The 17,739-nt window shown below is 40.0% G+C and overlaps 1 protein-coding gene across 1 annotated transcript in view; it reads right to left on the bottom strand.

Annotated features, from left to right (window-relative positions):
• MLIP (muscular LMNA interacting protein) overlaps window positions 1–17,739 on the bottom strand; it is a 94,676-nt gene that overhangs the window by 35,741 nt on the left and 41,196 nt on the right. The window contains exons 2-4 of the mRNA XM_055811259.1: window positions 11,594–11,752; window positions 9,208–9,576; window positions 1,720–3,336 (exon numbers count right to left, since the gene is read on the bottom strand). Coding sequence (XP_055667234.1) covers window positions 1,720–3,336; window positions 9,208–9,576; window positions 11,594–11,752 — 2,145 coding nt within the window. The remainder of the gene's footprint in view (window positions 1–1,719; window positions 3,337–9,207; window positions 9,577–11,593; window positions 11,753–17,739) is intronic.

The following is a 17,739-nucleotide window of genomic DNA, read 5'->3' as shown; positions in this document are numbered from 1 at the left end:
TCTCTGGAAATATACTGAGAGCTGAGGCTGGAGTGTCATCAGAGATCCTGGTACCATGGGGTGGTGGGGCAGTTTCCAAAGTGTCAGCATACAACACAGTAAAGCAGAATTAGAAGGAAAAGGGACAGTAGGGAAGACAGAAAGGGTGTAATAACCTCTGCAAATATAAACTCAGGCAATAGCTCTGTGTCACAAGTAGGCAATTTCCTTACTGCCAGAGACTCTCACAGGGCTCATTGCACTGACTTGCAGAAACCACAACTGCTTTGCGATCTGCAGGCTCAGTCATGCCTTCAAATTTTGTCTCAGGGGCTTTTTTTCTTGGAATTTCTACAATTTCATTTCTCTTTTTGTTTCATTAAGTAATACTGACAGGGTGTAATGACACTGTACAGCTGTGATTGGCACAATGGTTCCTCTTGGATCATTCAGTTTTTAAAAGAACGATTCATGACAATTGCTACTTTGTGCTGATTTAAACCTCTCATTTTCAATTAACAATTTTCAAAGCAGTTCCAGTCATCCCTGCCATGGCCAAGCTGTTAGGAACATATCTGACACAACTTGATCTGGCAGACTAGGCTGTAACTTTGTGCTGCGAACAAATAAATCAACAAACTATGATAGCCTTTTTCTGATGGGCAGAGCTCAGACATCAGCAAGAGGAGGCACAAAGGAAGCACAGAGTGCAGACATGAAAGAGGCTGGAAAGCCTTCTGCAGCTCTGATGTCTTCTGCTACCAGCTCTTCCTTTTTGCATAGCAGTTCCTTTTATTTTCACCTACCTGTTGGTTTTTTTGGTTTTTTGTTTTTTTTTATCAACTTTCCTTTCCCGTTCTTGATATTTATCTTAAGGTATAAAGTACGACTGTTTCCCAAGACCTCCTGCAGCAATTGCCATCATTGCTTATTCTCACTCTGCTGGGGCTCCCCGTTTGGGTGGATGGCAAACAGCAGGAGTGTGGCTGATCCCTCGAGTGTAAGACTTTCATATTTGCTGTAACTCATGTTGTAGGAAGCATCCTCTGTCTAGCACAAGAGCAGAGAAATACCAAAGGAAGGGAAGAAGCAGGAGACTGTCTTCCATCTCTGACTTTTGGCCCCAAAGTCCGTGTTCAGGCTGAGTTCAGCCATGCCTCTGGGCTGGTCCCAGTGTGGCTGGGCTGAGTACAGTGTCCCAGGGAGTGGGGAGGACAGGTGGAACAAGGTGCTTGGGAATCAGTTGTCACTGGAACAGCCAGTTCACATCAAAGATTAAGTTGCTTCTAGCTCAGCCCTGCACCCAAGATCACCATACTTCTGTTACTTTTGGTGGGCATACGTGTGGATTTACATGAGCTTGGGGTGTATAGAACATGTTTTATGGTTTATTTTTGACACACTGGTGTTTTAGGTGAGCTTCAAAAAAAAGTGCATCAAATGTATATCAGAACCACTGGGCACAAATGCATCTTCAGTAGTATCTCCTCCCACTCATGAATAAAGCATTTTGGTTTTATGCTAAAGGATTCCTACATCTTCCCCATAGTTCAGAACACATTCCTAGCAATGTGATATGGCAGGATTTAGTCTTTGCTATCTTCACTATCAATACAAAATCTTTCCTTTTTAAACATTTTTTTCCACAGCTCATTTATTTTATTAGCATTGTGCAATTTGGGTGTGATTTTTGCTACAGGGACAAAGAACTATTAGAAAATAGGCATGCACCAAGAGTACCTTGGGTTTGATGTTTTCATGGTCAGGAGGCAACGAAAAAGACTGTGGTGAAGTCAGCTCTCTGGGTCTTGATGGCAGTGTGCCTGGTGACTTGTCTGAGACAGGAGACCTGTACTTTAATACCGGTGAGGTGGTAGACTGCTCAGGTCTTGGAGAGGAGGAATTAGACCTATAATTTGTGTTCACCAATGAAGGATTAAGCTTCAGTGGATGGGAATTAATATTACCAGTTTGTGGAACTGGTGGAGTAGAACAAGGCCATGAGAGAGACCACTGCTCTGAGACACTTGAAGGGTTAGGGGAAGAGGGACTCAACTCCCGAACAGAGGTTTGGGGTGATTCTGATTTAGACCTAGAAGCTGAATGCAAAAGACTTGGGGAAGGAGATGAGTGTTTTTCTAGTGTGGGGGAGAATAGGCCACTAAGACTGGTAGAAGAAAGCAAAGGATATGACCGGCAGGTGAAGATGGGTGAGTAAGTGTGTACTCTCTGAGACTTCTGAGGTGCCCAGGACCTGGAGTCAGCATATCGCAGCCCTTCTGGAGAAGGAGAGGGAGGGGTTGCAAGGGAAGAGTGTGATGGGGAACAAGGAGGAGGCATTGCAGACTGCAAACCTGGAGAGACAATGGATTTTCTATGAGAGGAGATGGGGGATAATGGAGGACTTCGGGGGTCTGGAGGAAGCGCTCTGACTGGAAGGTGCTTTTTAGGAGAAAGGGACCTCGACTGAGGGGTGGAATGAGGCTTGGAGGGTAAAGGCAGGTGCTGAGCCCATCCTGAAAGCCAACATTTCTCTCTGCTAGGAGAATCTGGCCTTATAGGAAGGCTTGAAACAGATTTCTTGGGGGTTGGGGGAGTTGTTTTGGACTTTTGATCTATTGCTAGTGTGGAGGAACCAAGGGAGCTAGGAGAAAATGTGGGACAAGATGCAGGTGAAAGCGGTCTCCGCTGAGAAGAGCCTGATCTCAGAATAGCAGTTAAGAGGGTCAGTCTGCTTGGCAGAGGGGATACGACTCCTGCCTTCACTAAATTTCCTCTAGATGACATTTGTGTGCAAGGCTCGTTTATACTACATATGGTTGAAGAGGAACCATAAAGAGAGGGTGGAGACAAAGGTTTAGGGCTGGGAGATAATGAATGTGTTGTTATATGTACAGGGACAAGAGATAAAGCATTCAATCTTTTGGAAGAACTGAGGGATGAAGACTGAGATGAAGATCCTTGAATTTCAGTTGAATGTGAAGGATTAGGGGAAAGGCTTGGGCTCTTTGCTGGAACAGAGGATGTGGTGAAGTGTCCCATTTTGCAAACACAGCCAGGGGTATAGACACTTGGTGTAACTTGTAGGTTATCATACAGCTGAGGAGTGGAGTAAAAACTGGATGCTTTAGACATGGAGGGAGGTGAACTATGGAAAGCAGACTGAAAGTAGAGAGAGGAATCTTGCTTAGAAAACCCAGTTGCTGACTGCCAGTTGTTACAGGAGTCTTCCAGCGAAGAGGCTTGATTCAGGTTAACCATGGCACCACACGCTACTTTCTGATTAATTGGAGAAATTAAGTGGACAGCAGGTGGTTTAGAGGAAAGATGATCAGAGATGGAAAGAGTGGAAATTAACTGGAGAAAAAAGAAAAACAAAAACATTAATACAGGTGGAACCTGTGGAACTGTCAAGCACCCCACATTTCAGTCCTGTGGTCATGCATATAGTGCTTCCATTAGTTCTGCTCTGTTGGTTAAAAGCACAGGGCTGTCTTAAACTCAGGGATAAGGGAGGGGACTGAGTGCAGATAAGTTAGATGATACTTCATTTATATTAGACCTCAATTTTGTTGACATAACAAGGTTCAAGGCTACTGTATTTTTCATTTTAGTTAAACCCCAAGACAGTCGTGTCATCAGTATCCAGAATCATGTGATGCTATTCACATTGTATAAACACAACAGAAAGTGAGAAAATTGCGATATTGTCCCATCTCACTTTACCAGTTCAGTGGAAAGTAGCCTTTCTGTAAATGAAATTCAAGTACTCGTTTTCCCATTCAGTAAACACCTTCTGCAGCACTGTGATATCAGAACAAGAAATTTGCTCACAACTACTTAAATCAGGCATCCAGTTTGTTTTTCACTTTTCTTGTAATTCAGACAGCAGTGCATTTTACAGTTTGCAGGCGTGTAAAAGTCCTTATCCCCATCTCCATAGTCTTACAATACACTAATAAAACAGTAATGAGTTATTTCTTGAGTACCTTTTTTCTTAGGTCTATTCAAATTAGGATTTCTCAAAACTAATTAGAGCATACAAGTATATTATCAACTTTTTATACAGTTTTATGCTTCTAAAGAAAGAAATTATCTCAAAGTCTTCCAAGTTATTATAATGCTGACATTAAAAACTGGGGTGTACACAGTATGAATAAAACATATCAGTATGAAATAGTGATCTAAGTCAACTGTAAAAAAAAAGGCTATAAATTATCACCTAACTTTTGACTGAGCAATTTGAAAGCAGGGAAATTGACTTATCCTTACAAACTTCATACAAATATAAGAACACTTATTTATCTACTTATGTTTGATACCCTGAAAAGATTATGCAATTCTATAAAAGACAATTATACCATCCAATTTCTACATACATGCCTTGTGCATGACTGTGGCTCAGCTTACGAATTATATCTTTAAATACAAATTTATTCCCCATAAGAGAGAATAATTATAATTATTGTTATTAATATTATTTTTTTATTATTATTATATCATATAGTATTGATACATCACAAAACAAAAAAAAAGAACAAATGAAATAACTTTCAAGTGAGAGCACATGCTGAAAGAAGCTTGACAGAAGAGGGTTTTTAGGGCTAAACTACACCTTAAAGGCTAAATATGCACATCAGACCCCTATTAGGCCTTATAACTTAAAATCAGTGAGCTCTTCCTGCTAAATGATACCATGTGAATTGCAAGCCTTGTAAACTGAAGATACTTTCTGTATAACTGCAGAAAAATCAAGGCAATGCCTTGATTTATAGAAATAAACACCAAATATCTTCCCCTTATTTTATATACCTCAACACATAGAAAGCCAACGGATGTATACAGGGCAAATATTAGAATATAAAGATGTATATCTGTAATATCATTGTAGCATATGTTTTATTGTATCAAGAAATTATGACTCCTGTTGGAAAAGCTGCTAATTAAGAATAAGAAAAATAATGGAAATTAATAATAACTTATTAATATTTTAAAATTATGGAAAATATTATTAAATGTGTCATGAAACATAAAATTATTTAACAAGTTAAAAAGCAGCATGGTGATACATCTGATAATTTGGAGCAGCCTGCTGAAATTAATAATGAGTTCCGGAAGTTGATCAACTACCAAAAGAGAACTGGGGAATGAAACCTCTATATTTAAAAACAGAATAGATAAATTTCCCTTACAAAGACAATAGATTAAAAGAAAATGAGGAACAAATATGAAACTCCATAATGAAAGAGCAGGATGTGCAATGACTTCTAATTAGTTAAAACTTCATAAGAAAGATTTATAAGCAGCTAGGAAATTGTTCATAGTAGCAGATGATAAATATGCTCATGTAAGTTTAATAAAGACATGTTGCAGTAGTCATCTTCCAGTTTGAACAGCACTGAACATTAAGTGCTGAGCTAATTGAGCCATTATTCAAGTTTTCTGGAAAAGATTTTGCTATTGTGTTACAGTATTAACCACAACTATAGATGATTACTCTCTTATTTACAGGATGGAAGAATCATAATCAAAGTTGGTTGGAAGTAATTTCTCGAGGTCATCTAGTCCAGCCTCCTACTCAAAGCAGGGCTCTCACCAACACCAGCAGGTCAGGTCAGCTGTGGCCTGCCTCACCAAGTCTCTAAAGCCCTAATGGAAGCAGCTCCAGCATCCCCTGGGCGGCCTGTGTCAGTGCAGCACCACCTCCCAGTTGAGGAAGCTTCTCCAGATGTCCAGGTGGGACCTCCCATGCTTCAATTTGTGGCCATTGCTGTCTTGCCTGCCACTGCAGAGAAGAGTTTGGCTCTGTCATCCCTGTAACTGCCCTTCAAGTAGTTGTGGGCTGTTCCTAGATGCTTCCGTGTCTGCTGCTTTGCTGGAGTCAGCAAAGCCAGCGCTCTCAGCCTCAGCTCACATGTGCCCTAGCCACATTTACAGTGGCTGGACCCCCATTCCCTTCTTCACATCTCGCTTGAATTTGGGCATGAGTAACCATCAAACTGAGCATGGTTTTACAGGTGCAGCCTCACCAGGGCCAGTAGATGAGATATAACAACTTTCTTTGATCAGTGGAATTTGTTTTGCCTTTTTTTCCTGTTCAGTTTCTCCACTGGTTTAAAATGCTTCTGTAGTAGTACTGGATCAGTGCAGAGGAAGCGAGTGACTGAAGTAGATCTGTGTTTCTGTAGGAACACAGTAGGTCTCTGATTCAACTACAAGCCTTTTTCTCTTCTCAGGACCTCAGATAGATGCACATTTCCCAAAAACATAAAGAAAGTTGAAACAGGTGGCAAGGTTACCTTAGCACAAAGCAATCAAGGAACTTGAAGATGATCTTAATGCCTTGTAGATGATGATCCCAGAAATATCAAAGAGGTCATAGACTTAGTACTGGGCCTTAACCAGTTAACCTTCAGCACATTTGAAATGGCAGAGCTGAGCTGGACACAAGGCACGTGGTCTTCCTGGTGAGAGTACATTGTTTCGGAAGGGCACAAACACTGTGGTTACTTATAGCAGCAATGCCCTGAGAGGTGTGCTGGGCAAACAGAAAAAGGGAGAGTGTGACCAGCTGAGAGCCCGAATGGCAAAAATCATGTCTGAGAGAAAGTATGGTTTGATGTAGACCTGGTCCTGGGACCAGTTAACCATGCTTTGATCTCAGGAGAATTTGGTTATAGATAGGAAAAAGTAAATCCCCTACCAAGCCTGCAACCTGAGAACCAGAATGTTAGAAAAAAGCACTGAAGACTGTGGAAAACTTGACACTGGAGACAGCACAGTAAATCAGACTGTGAGCTGAGACCCTATTCGTATAGATGCCACTTAGAACACTCTGGTTTCTCCGAACAGGGAAGGTGCATTCTTCCTGGCAATCGCAGGAGTTTGTAGGGACTTTTGACTGATTTGTCTGGAAAAGCCAAGCCAGATGACACGCACCGGACAGAGGAATATCAAGTGAACTAGCTAAAAAAGCCTTCTGGCTACTGATCCACTGGAGTGAGCCAGGAAGTGTCTCCAAGGTGAGTTCATTCAGGGAAGCAGACATCCCCTTCATCCCAAAGGGTAAACTCCCAAGGGCAGGAGCCACTCTGCCTCTCTCTTGCATAACTAGATGCTCTTTAACATTTAAAAAAAAAAAAGGGGGCACAATACCTAAACAGCAAATTATCACCAAAAAGTTCCAAATATGACCAGAATAACTGGTGATGTTTTTTTAACTGATTATTTTTTCAGACTTTGAATATAGTATGGCATTTTCCAACATCAGTCAGGATGTTTATGCTTCAAAGAACAACAGAAGCTTCCATTTTTAAGAAAATACTTTCTTTTTTTCTTTCATTAAAATGAAGTTAGAAATTAATGAAGCTGTAGGAGCCCTCTGGTACAGTTAGAGTGATCCCCTGTACATCGCAATGGTCCCCAATACCAGTCTTTGTTTTTTCCACCTCTGACAGGAAACCCATAGTCTAGTTATACTTTTAAATTAACATAATGTTGTATGTAATAATTCTTAGGTGTTACATGATACTGCCACTATAATCCAAGAACTGACATGGTAGCCCCTATACAGAATCCTTTGTACAAAGGAAATCTACCAAGAGATAAATAATACATCTATCTAATGTTTTCATAATTTTCCTTCGTTTCTGAGCTGATGATACTTCATTAGCTAGTAAACCAGAAAGAGCAAAGCCTAAGGCAACACTGAAGAAGAATCAGAACATCAGTGAAAAATAGCTTGGTAAAAACAACCTTTTCTTATGAAGCGACAGAGATAGCTGGAGAGATTCAGATTATGAAGACTGTGGAAGTACTTACAGTCTTGAAAACTTGTGACCTAAGAATATTGAAGAGATATGCATTGCCCATATTACACACTACCTCTCCTCACATTCAGGTGAATTGTTAGTAAAGTTAGGCTTTGATTCCTTGTTCTGTGCAATCTGCATTTTCTGTTACTTTGCCAGACAAATCCCTGTTTACTTATCATCAAAAGCTTAAGAAAACCACAGCATATGATTTTTTCTGTAGTCTTACAAAAATTCTGCCCCATTTCTGTAGTAGCTTTTAAAGACACCACCCAAGTAAGCCCGGCAGAGTATTGCTGAACTAAATTTGTTTTTTTCCTGAGACAATTATTCTTTTACAGGCTGCTTCCTCTGCAAAGATTTACCTATGACTTTACACCTTCCTCAGGTAGAATTCTCACCAGCTTCACTGAGAGTTTCTCAGAAAAAAATGAGTGTTCCTTAATGCTGTGAATCCCAAAGCAGAGTGGATTTCTTATTCATAATTTTCTCAATCAAAAACTGACTCTGAATATGATGAAAAATTGAGTAGCACAAGCATTTCAACACAAGATAGGAAGTTCTATTCATTTTCAGAGACCAAGTAGCCACACTTAACTTTTTTTTAGAAGTATTGATGAAGAATTGCTTTTTCAACTGATAGGAACACTGTCGCAGTCAAAGAAAATTTGATTTATTCCATGTGAGAAGTATGTTGCTATTGTACTAAAGGTAAAGCTTCCCACTTTATGTACACCCTTGAAAACTATCAGTGCTCTTTCCAAGATAGGAGGCATTAATATTTCGTGCAGTAAATCAGATTGATGGATTTTTAAAATGAAACTTATCAAAGAACCTTTTTTGAATTGCCGCAATGACAATTTAAAATTTTAATAAATCAATAAATTATTTGATCTATATACATATCAACATAAAATAGGCCTTCTATCTTCATTACTTTGTTACATCTGTGCAAAATCAGTGCTAACTAACAATCAGAAGAGTAGGATTTTTACAGCATCTTTCTCTTGCATAAAAAGCTGCAGAGGGTGCTTAGAAAAAAACCCTAGGCCTGGGAAGTCAGATGTTAATAATTCAAATGATCTACAGGCTTTATTGATTTCAACGACCTTAGCCAATTTAGGTTAGCTAGGAATCTAACACCTTCTGATTAACTTGCTGTCATGATGAGTTGCTCTTAATGGAAAGAACAATAGATCTGCTTTACCTGCTCCATGTGTACGCCAGAGCCACAGGGAGAGGCAGCAAGTCAGAAGAGATGGGACAGCTCCTTAAAGTCCAAACATTACAGGCATAGCCAAAAAAAATGCTAATGAAAGAATAAATTGGCCAAGCTGCTTTACAAACAGGCTCAACGTCCATGTCCTGAAAGCTTCAGAAAGCAAAGGCTAGTTCCAGAGTTTAAAGAGCACATTACCTGATGTTTTTGCAGATTAGCAGTGCTGTGGGAAAGTGTAGCACCTGGAACTTGACCATCGCCAGGAGGTTTCCCTGCCCCGATGCCAGGGGAAATGTGGGACGTGGCCAGCAGCTGAGCACTGATGGGACCATAGCCATTGGAAGGCCGATGAACGTTGTTCGAAGCAGCAGCTACTTCATCTTCATCACCAGAGTCCGTAATCAGGATAAACTCAGCCTTAAAAAGGTCATTCTCCTGCATTTCTCGTTTGCTTGAGTTACACCCTGAGGACTGGAAAGCCGTTTGGGTGCTGTTTGTGGAGATGGTGGGGACACAGTCTTGTCTGGCTCCACGCTTTAAGGCCAGCTCATCAGATACTACGTTAGACTGCAAAAGATACAAGGACAAAGACCCGAGTTAGCTGCATTTTATTTGTGTTCCCCAAAATGCAAAGAAACTTTGGCTCGCAGCGGAGGCTGGCACTGCACTACCAAAAGCATAGAGGGTAAATGAAGAATTTGGGCATGAGCACCAAGCAGAAACCAGCTCCCCAGGGAGCCCCCGCTTCCAGTCCCCAGCAGATGCTGTGGGGGCTGCCTTCCCGGTGGCTCGCAGAGCAACAGGGGACTCTGAGCATAATGATGACCCGAGCCCAGAGCTGGCACAGGAACCAAAAAGGAGGGTGCAGTCAAGCCGAATGAGCTGTCAGACCAGACTATGCCAGACATGATGGGAAGGCACCCCAACTGCGGCATCCATGTGAGCAGACAATGCTCCTCAGAGCAGTCTGACAGACAAATCTGGGACAAAACCTATACATATTAATGAAGAAACAAAGGCCTTTAAGCCAGGGCATTCTCTGAAGAGAGCAGACAAAGGATCTGAGGTCAGAGAGCTTTACTGTATGTTCACGCTTCTCGGCACAAACCACAATTGTTCTTCATATTTTCTGCAGCTTCTACTTCCAGTATGTGACTTCTCAAGCATGCTTTGGATGACAGCAGGAGCAGTTCAAGCTGAGCATACGACATGCACATCACCAAATGATTCAATATTGAAACTGCTATGGTAAATCATATTTCTCTTAAGGAAGAATCAAGTAAAAAAAACAGAAATACTGCATACTGCAAGAGAAGGCCTGTAGATGGGGCTCATACTTGAATCCTGCATGAGGAATACAGTAATTACAAATTTCCACTTCCCCTGTAGCTCTATGAGTCCCTAGAGCTCAGTTCTTTAAAAAAAAATTTGGACCATAAAGGGGGAACACCAGCAGCATGACTTTGGAAGTGTTATTTTCATTATCTGATGTTGGTCATTTTTTTTAAATATTGTTCAGGTTCTAGACATTTTAGAAAAGAGAATAATCAGTGCTATGAAGGCCTCAGAACTGCATCACCTGCCAAAAAAGTTTTGTCTGCCTACAAAGAAACAAAGTGAGACAGACATCAGGAAGACATGATTCTGCTTTACTCATGTTACAGAAAACCCAATACTGAGTGGCTGGAAATGTAACTTATGAGTTAAACATCCTGAGGATAATATTCCAGTGCATGTCTCTTCAAACACATCCATTCTTTGCCCAGATCTAACCCCTTTTTAGACAGATAGGACACTGAAAATGCTAGAGCTCATTCAGGTCAGAAGGCAGTGAACTACTGTGAAAAGTTTATTAGTGGAGGAGCACCCAGAACTGCATCCCCAGCAATGTCCCAGGGAAGGAGCTGTTACACAACAGCAGAATCACCATAATCACTAATATTAACCTGAGGGTTGCTGTTGCCTTTCAAGCAGCATAAAATAAAATAAGAGGCCGTTAAGTGCTGTGAGGCAGGAAAGGAATAACAAACACTGTGGGCTGGCTAAACAAAGGAGAACCAGGAATGTTGTGCTGCTGGCTTCACCGTCATAGATCACGGGGGCAAGCTTTCAAAAACAAAAAGCAAGCTTCCACTTTGATGCATTATTACAGCTATGAAAGGGATTGGCAGCTTTGCTGGAAGCCACAGCACTGGCATTTGCTGGAACCAGGATACAGTGACCAGCTCTTGGTCGATCCCAGTGTGGTAACACCCCTCTCACACCACCCTTGCTCCCACGAAGATAAGGAAGGAATCTCCCCTTGTTTGCCAAGAATATAGTCTTGCATGACTGACAGAGGACAGTATCAAGATGGGCAAGGGTTTCCTTCCAATGTAAACTCTGCCAAAGGCAAAACAAGCTGTTGAGCAGATACCAGCCTTCTCTTGTGCAACAATTCTGCTTCTCTGGTAAGCTCGGTAATTAAAACCAAGCACAAGCCAAGAAACAGTTCAAGGGAAAGAGCTTCAGTTCAGCGATGCTCAGGATAAAATTTTATGTATCTTTTGAAAAAGTGGGAAAATTAGTGCAAACAAAAATCTACCTTATTTATAATTTCTTGATTGCTCAGTTCTTTTGGTTCCTCTGGAATTGTCACAAGGAACTTAGAGACATCCCCAACCTCAAAATGAGTTGGAAGTCGTCCAATAGATGGTACAAATGTGAAGGTCAATGGTTTGGTGCCAGGTTCTTGAGAAGTAACCTACAAAAACACATAATTAGTTCAACTTTTTTCTCCAAATAAAATTATTTTTGTCAGAGTTGAAATAGCGTGAATTAATTAATCTATATTACTTACAAACCTATTATTAATTAATTTAATTACCATGTATAATTAATTAAAAATGATCGGTTATTTTTATTGAGTCATTGTATATGAAGGACTTCTTTAACAGACAGAATATTGCCTTGATTATACCCATCAACATCCTATACATTCTAGTGGTGTGGCAACAGTAGACAGGAGAAAATTTGTTCAATAATGCTGTTATTCTTTCAATTTTCCATACTAGAATAAGAAAACCATATTCAATTCATTTCAAGGTTGTATTTATCTTTGTTTAACTCCACTTTAGTAGAACAACAATGTAATTATACCACTGCATCTGGACATATTATTCACTTAACCACTAGAGTATTCACTTAACCACTGAAATCAGAAAAACCTTCACTCTGCAAAAGGAAAGCAAAACATGTTTACATTTTCTGATGCAAATGCAGATAATTCTGAATATCTGGGATGAATTCTGATACAAGGAAAGGATCTTCTCCCATTTTCTTTGGGCCATTCAGCCACATACACCATTTAATTTTGTGTCTGTCTGCTTATGTCTCCCTCCCCACCTTGCATTCTCTCTAGGACTCTGTACATAGGGCCTGAAGACACTGACGAGAAGAGAGACTAACAGAAGGCAATTTCACCTGAGCATTCAGTTTTATCACAGTGCTCTCCTATCACTTCCATCTCCTTCACAGGGGATACTGGACAGGAAAAAGAAGTCTACACCATGGTAAAACTCTCAGTTGCTTTTCCAGATACCAGGCAGAGGAACTGCGGAGGCCTTGACAAGGTAAATGGAGGGAACCACATCCTAAACCAGCAAACCTGACATGCTGACTTTCCCACTACTAGTTGGTGTAGAAACCCGTTCTTTCTGATTCAAAACTGTGGAATGTATAGATTTTCCCCTTGTTTTACCATTGGATTTAAAGTTTATGACAGTTAATTGTGTTTTCAATGAGCTCTAATATGCAGAACCTTGAACTATATTGAATCATACAGAAAAACAGGACTGCTGCTTTGGCTCTTTTTTTTGGTTTGCTTGTTTAAAGTGAAACAAATTGGAAAGCTATGGCTCTCATTATGCTTCCTTGTAATTTGCATCCATAAGTAAATAGCAATTACAGAACAGAGTGGAACTATGGAATACATTCACAGGACTCGAACGTCTCATAGCTGGAATATTAAAAACGATAGACACAGGTTTCCAGTTTTAAAAAAATCTAAGCAAATATTAATTACTTCCACTAAAAGAAGTCTTCTGGAGGGCTTGGGCAAAACAGAAGCAGTTTATTTATACAAACATTGCCAACTGCTCTTTTCTCTATAATTTAGAACTCTGCTCTCTCGGACACACCCACAATAATCTTCCATGTGCCTGCCTCCAATTCTGAAAGAACAAGGTGTTTTGGTGTTTGAAAGTGAAAAATCTGAATAAATGGCAGGCATCTCAGTTCTGAAATCAGGCCTTTATATTCACAAACTCACAAGAGTAGGTTATGTTACACCGCAGGCTCGCTACCCGGTTAGAGGTGTGCATTGCAAGGATACAGGGACAAGGTGGTCTCCTACTTTCCCCCCTCCACTTCACATGAGTGGCCAAGCACCAGAGTACATGATGCATGGCCTGAATCAGTAGCAAAAGAGTGACTCCTAAATGCTCCACCACGGCAGGAGCTCTGGATGTTATGTGAGGGAGAAACAACACAGCTCTGTCCTTGCAGCCACCATGCCTGAATCCAATCATTGCTTTTCATAAATCAGGAACAATTTTTTTAAATATCAATAGCTGCACATTAGGTGCTTAGTCCTTGTTCCTGATGTAAGTCAGCAGAGTAACACCTGTACTCAAGGACATACTAATGAGAAGCCACCAGTCCCTGCAACACAGCCAGGGATGCAGCCTCCACCCAAGCACCTGCTGTACCCAAAGGTGCTCCTCAAGAAGCAGAATTACCTGCACACAGGCAGGAGCACCCATCATATCAGCAGTAGTGATTTCTGTACAGCTGGCACTAGCCGTTACAGCCTTAAACAGCACCTGGGGTCTCCACTGAAATCAGCTTGAGATGGCCTTTGCTTTCCTGCAGATCTGTAGCTATGCTTTCATCTTCTATCTCCAATGAGAAAAATGCAGCTAGTCACTCTGGCTGCTTCAGTCATCTTTACTAACATTTCCCCCCTCTAACTCAGTTCTTGTCATGCTCTTGTTTGACACCCGACAGCAGTTGTTTCTATCAGTGGGTATTCTTGTGTCAGAGCACAACATACTTCTTATGAAAGGAGAAGAAGTGTGCAAATAGGAAACCCACACACAAACAGATTTATAGAAAATTCCTATCAAATGTAGTAGCATTGCTCAACTCCCAGTACTTTTTCTGCATATTTGTAACAAGGAAACACAAACAAAAAGCCAAGTTATGAGGCTCCAGATGATTGCATAGTAATGGGGACATCTTGCCAGCACCTAAGTCTGTACTGCGTCTTACCCTGTGCTTCCAATTTTATTGCTTTGGTGGGAAAATTAAAGAATACATGAAGAAAACCTTGCTATATTTAGCCTAAACACATTCTGGAAATAACCATCAAAATCACTTGCAAGCTAAAACTAAGACTGGAAAACACATACAAGGACGTGTAAGCTAGAATATTCTTTCAGGTGGAGGAAGCCATTAAAGCATGGCCTTACTTCTATTCCCCTGGTACATTTTCTTTTTCCTAGAGTTCAGGAAGTATAAACCAGCAAATAGAATTACTGTATTTCAGAAAGATTTAAGTTGCCAGCTACTGTGTGAGGCAGCGTGCAGGAATGCACTCCTCTTAGATTCACTCATAGCAAGTTCGAAACAGGAATTTCTAGCAGGTAAAACTGGTCATGCAACCTAGGCTGCCCCCACCCCCCCCAACCCTGAAACCTAGACAATGAGCAAATATCACAAGACTGGTCAGAAAATGCAAATGTATCTACTAGGGAAAACAAAAGAGGAAAAACTCTTGCTTAAAAATACATTTCAAGTGGTTGGTTTTATTTTACAATTTTCAAAAAATATGTAAAAATACTTTGACATGTTAAAATTCAAATTTTAATTGGACAATGTGAAGCAGATGGGACAATTACTTTATTTTTTTAAGGTAGAGAAAGGATATTTGCACCTTTTCTCATATACTTATCTCATTTACTGTATATCTCTGGCTGAGTTTTCTATCTTTGAAGAACTGAAAGAAATTAACAGGATGGACTTTCGGTATTTAATTGCATCTATTAATAGCCACTCTGACTTGTAGAGGTAAATAATAGAGAAATAACTTTAACATTCATATATATATATATATTTATATATTTGTGAAGCTTTCTTGCAGATTATCATATTTTCCCCATAACCAATAGCAACAGCAGAAGACATTAAATGCTATGTATTCTCTGCTGCTGTAATCCACTTGAATGAATAGTTATGGTGGCAGAAAAATACCTTATGCGACGTCTATGCAAGTAAATACTAATGAATTCTGGTTTATATTATAAAAGCAACTTCACACACAATCAATAATAGATTGTTTTTAATTATATCCATTCATGTTACTTAGTTCTTTGAAGAATATAAATTATAGAATTTAATATAAATAATCTTTGAATATCCATTGGGGGTGATAGGCTTCAAAGTTGTGTCCATTGGGGGCCAAATTGCTTCAAAAGGAGAAACTTGTTCTAGATGACGTCCATGACTTCCTATGTCATCAATTTACAAACAGGTTTGTTGCATAATTAATACCATCAATTTACAACTGCCCCAGGGACAGTAATGTAAATTATATTAATTATTGTTTTCATTACCACAGCTTCCACAGTCCTTACTTGTAGAGCACATTTTTATTGTCTTGGTTACCTTATGAAGACAAATGAACACTTCCATTTAATCTCTCGCATTCTCTATATGCATTCAGCATACTGTCTATTTTGTAATTTAAATTGAGGTCCCATTGTCAGTGATTGCTTCTCAGGATTTCCTTCTGGAATACAGATCACTAAAGTGAAATTCAATCGGTTGGTTCGCATTACCACTTCTTCCACTGATTTGCTAATGTAAGTAATTTTGCTAATAAAACGACATCCTGAGAAAACCTCACTCTCAAAATACCAAGTACTTTCTTTTGAGGCTGTTTGCTTATTTGTTTAAAGGACAGAAAAGGAAATACATGAATAAATAACAGCAAAATAACAAGCATGTGTGTCATGACATAGAACCGTGTTGACTGAAGCGCTGTTTTGGTCAGAGCACAAATTCACATGCCCACAATTCCTGCATGATAAATATAGCTCTAACAGACAGAGAGCACAGTTAACACTGCCCACTCCACCAGGGAGAGGGGCCATCCAAACACCCAGCCCGGGTTGTGTCACCTCTCCTTAAACTCCTTTTCTGTGTTGATACTAAAGTTAAACCACAAAGAGACGTTGTCTCCTCCTCGAGACAGAGAAAAAGGGTAGTCTAGTACAGATTAAATTATCAGTCAATGAGATGTAAGAGTTTTCAGCATGTCTTCATATCATGGCTTATTATAGCTATCACAGTAACCTAATATGGATTAGCTGATTATTATGTAATATGAACTCCACCTTATCTAAAAACTTTTACATAGAGCAGCACATGATCATCTGAACACCAACTTTATATCTGTGAAACTTCAGGGGGAAAAGCTAAATCCACTCCAAAAGCCCCAGATGAAATTACAGCCCAGCTGAAGTTTGTGCTAAAATTCCCACTGACAGCCATGGTCCAGACACTTCCCCAAGCCCTGCGATGTGCCCAGTGTATCACCTTCAGCAAACCACTTTTCCTTCTCTCAGTACAGCAGCACACACTAAAATGCACATGCAGAAAAATACCTTTTGAAAATTAATGTGTCAAGCACTAGAAGGAGCAAATGAATAATAGTATAAATTTGTAATCCATTATTCAAAATGCAAGAGCTCATTCAGCTGAAGTGTTTCTTTTCAACAATAATTTTAATTAGCTCTTCAGCCCAGCAGACTTTATACAACTGTAATTGCTCTTTCATACTGGTCTACACATATGCAGCTAGACATGGTGAAAAGTAAGTAAAGAACATTTCATTTCCTCCTTTGCAAAGGGAGAGTAAAATACCTTGCCTGTTCTGTATAATATATGTCATTATAAATATATGTCTGTATAAAATATGTCATTAAATGCAGTTTGACTAACTGATCAGAAAACATTAGAACCTAAGGTGACCCAGGTTGCTAAATCATATCTTAGGATCACTGACACCCTTAAAGCCCTTATTTGCTCCAGTCTCCTAAACCTCCTAGGAAACAACATTTTCCAAGCTAAAAACACCTCTGGTGTAACATCTGCTGTAACAGACTGCCTCCAGCTACTGCCTCAGCAGGTAATCACCATTTTCTTCTGTCTGTTCTGCATGCATTTTACTGTGTGGATCGATCAGAAATGACACACAAATATTGCTGCTGATTTTGCACAGGGTTTTTTTGTGGTACGGCCAGGCTTGCCATCAGCTTTTGCATAGGAGGCAGTCAAGGACTTGCAAAAGTAGACTGAAAAAGTCTGAAAGATGACTGCAAAAGAACATGAAAAAAAACCATCATCCTGGTGCTGCCTGGCTTGCACGTTGTCCTCATCAAATATTAACATTCAAAAGACTCCCTGGGAAATGGGAGACTTCAGACCAAGTCTGGTGCCTATAGATACATAAAAATATCTACACCTAAACCTAGGTCCTTGCAAGGTCATAGGATTTACAAGTTCATATGTAGAGTATCCATACTAGTGTATACACATTCACACACACTGGTATAAACAATATATGCTTGTACAATGTCATGATACTTCTGCCCAACGCAAAGGCCGCAGACTGCTTTGTCACATTAG

The sequence above is a fragment of the Falco peregrinus genome, chromosome 7 (assembly GCF_023634155.1).
Source record: "Falco peregrinus isolate bFalPer1 chromosome 7, bFalPer1.pri, whole genome shotgun sequence".
Taxonomy (NCBI): domain Eukaryota; kingdom Metazoa; phylum Chordata; class Aves; order Falconiformes; family Falconidae; genus Falco; species Falco peregrinus.
Note: the sequence above shows the minus strand (reverse complement) of the source record. Positions and strands in the feature narration are given on the sequence as shown.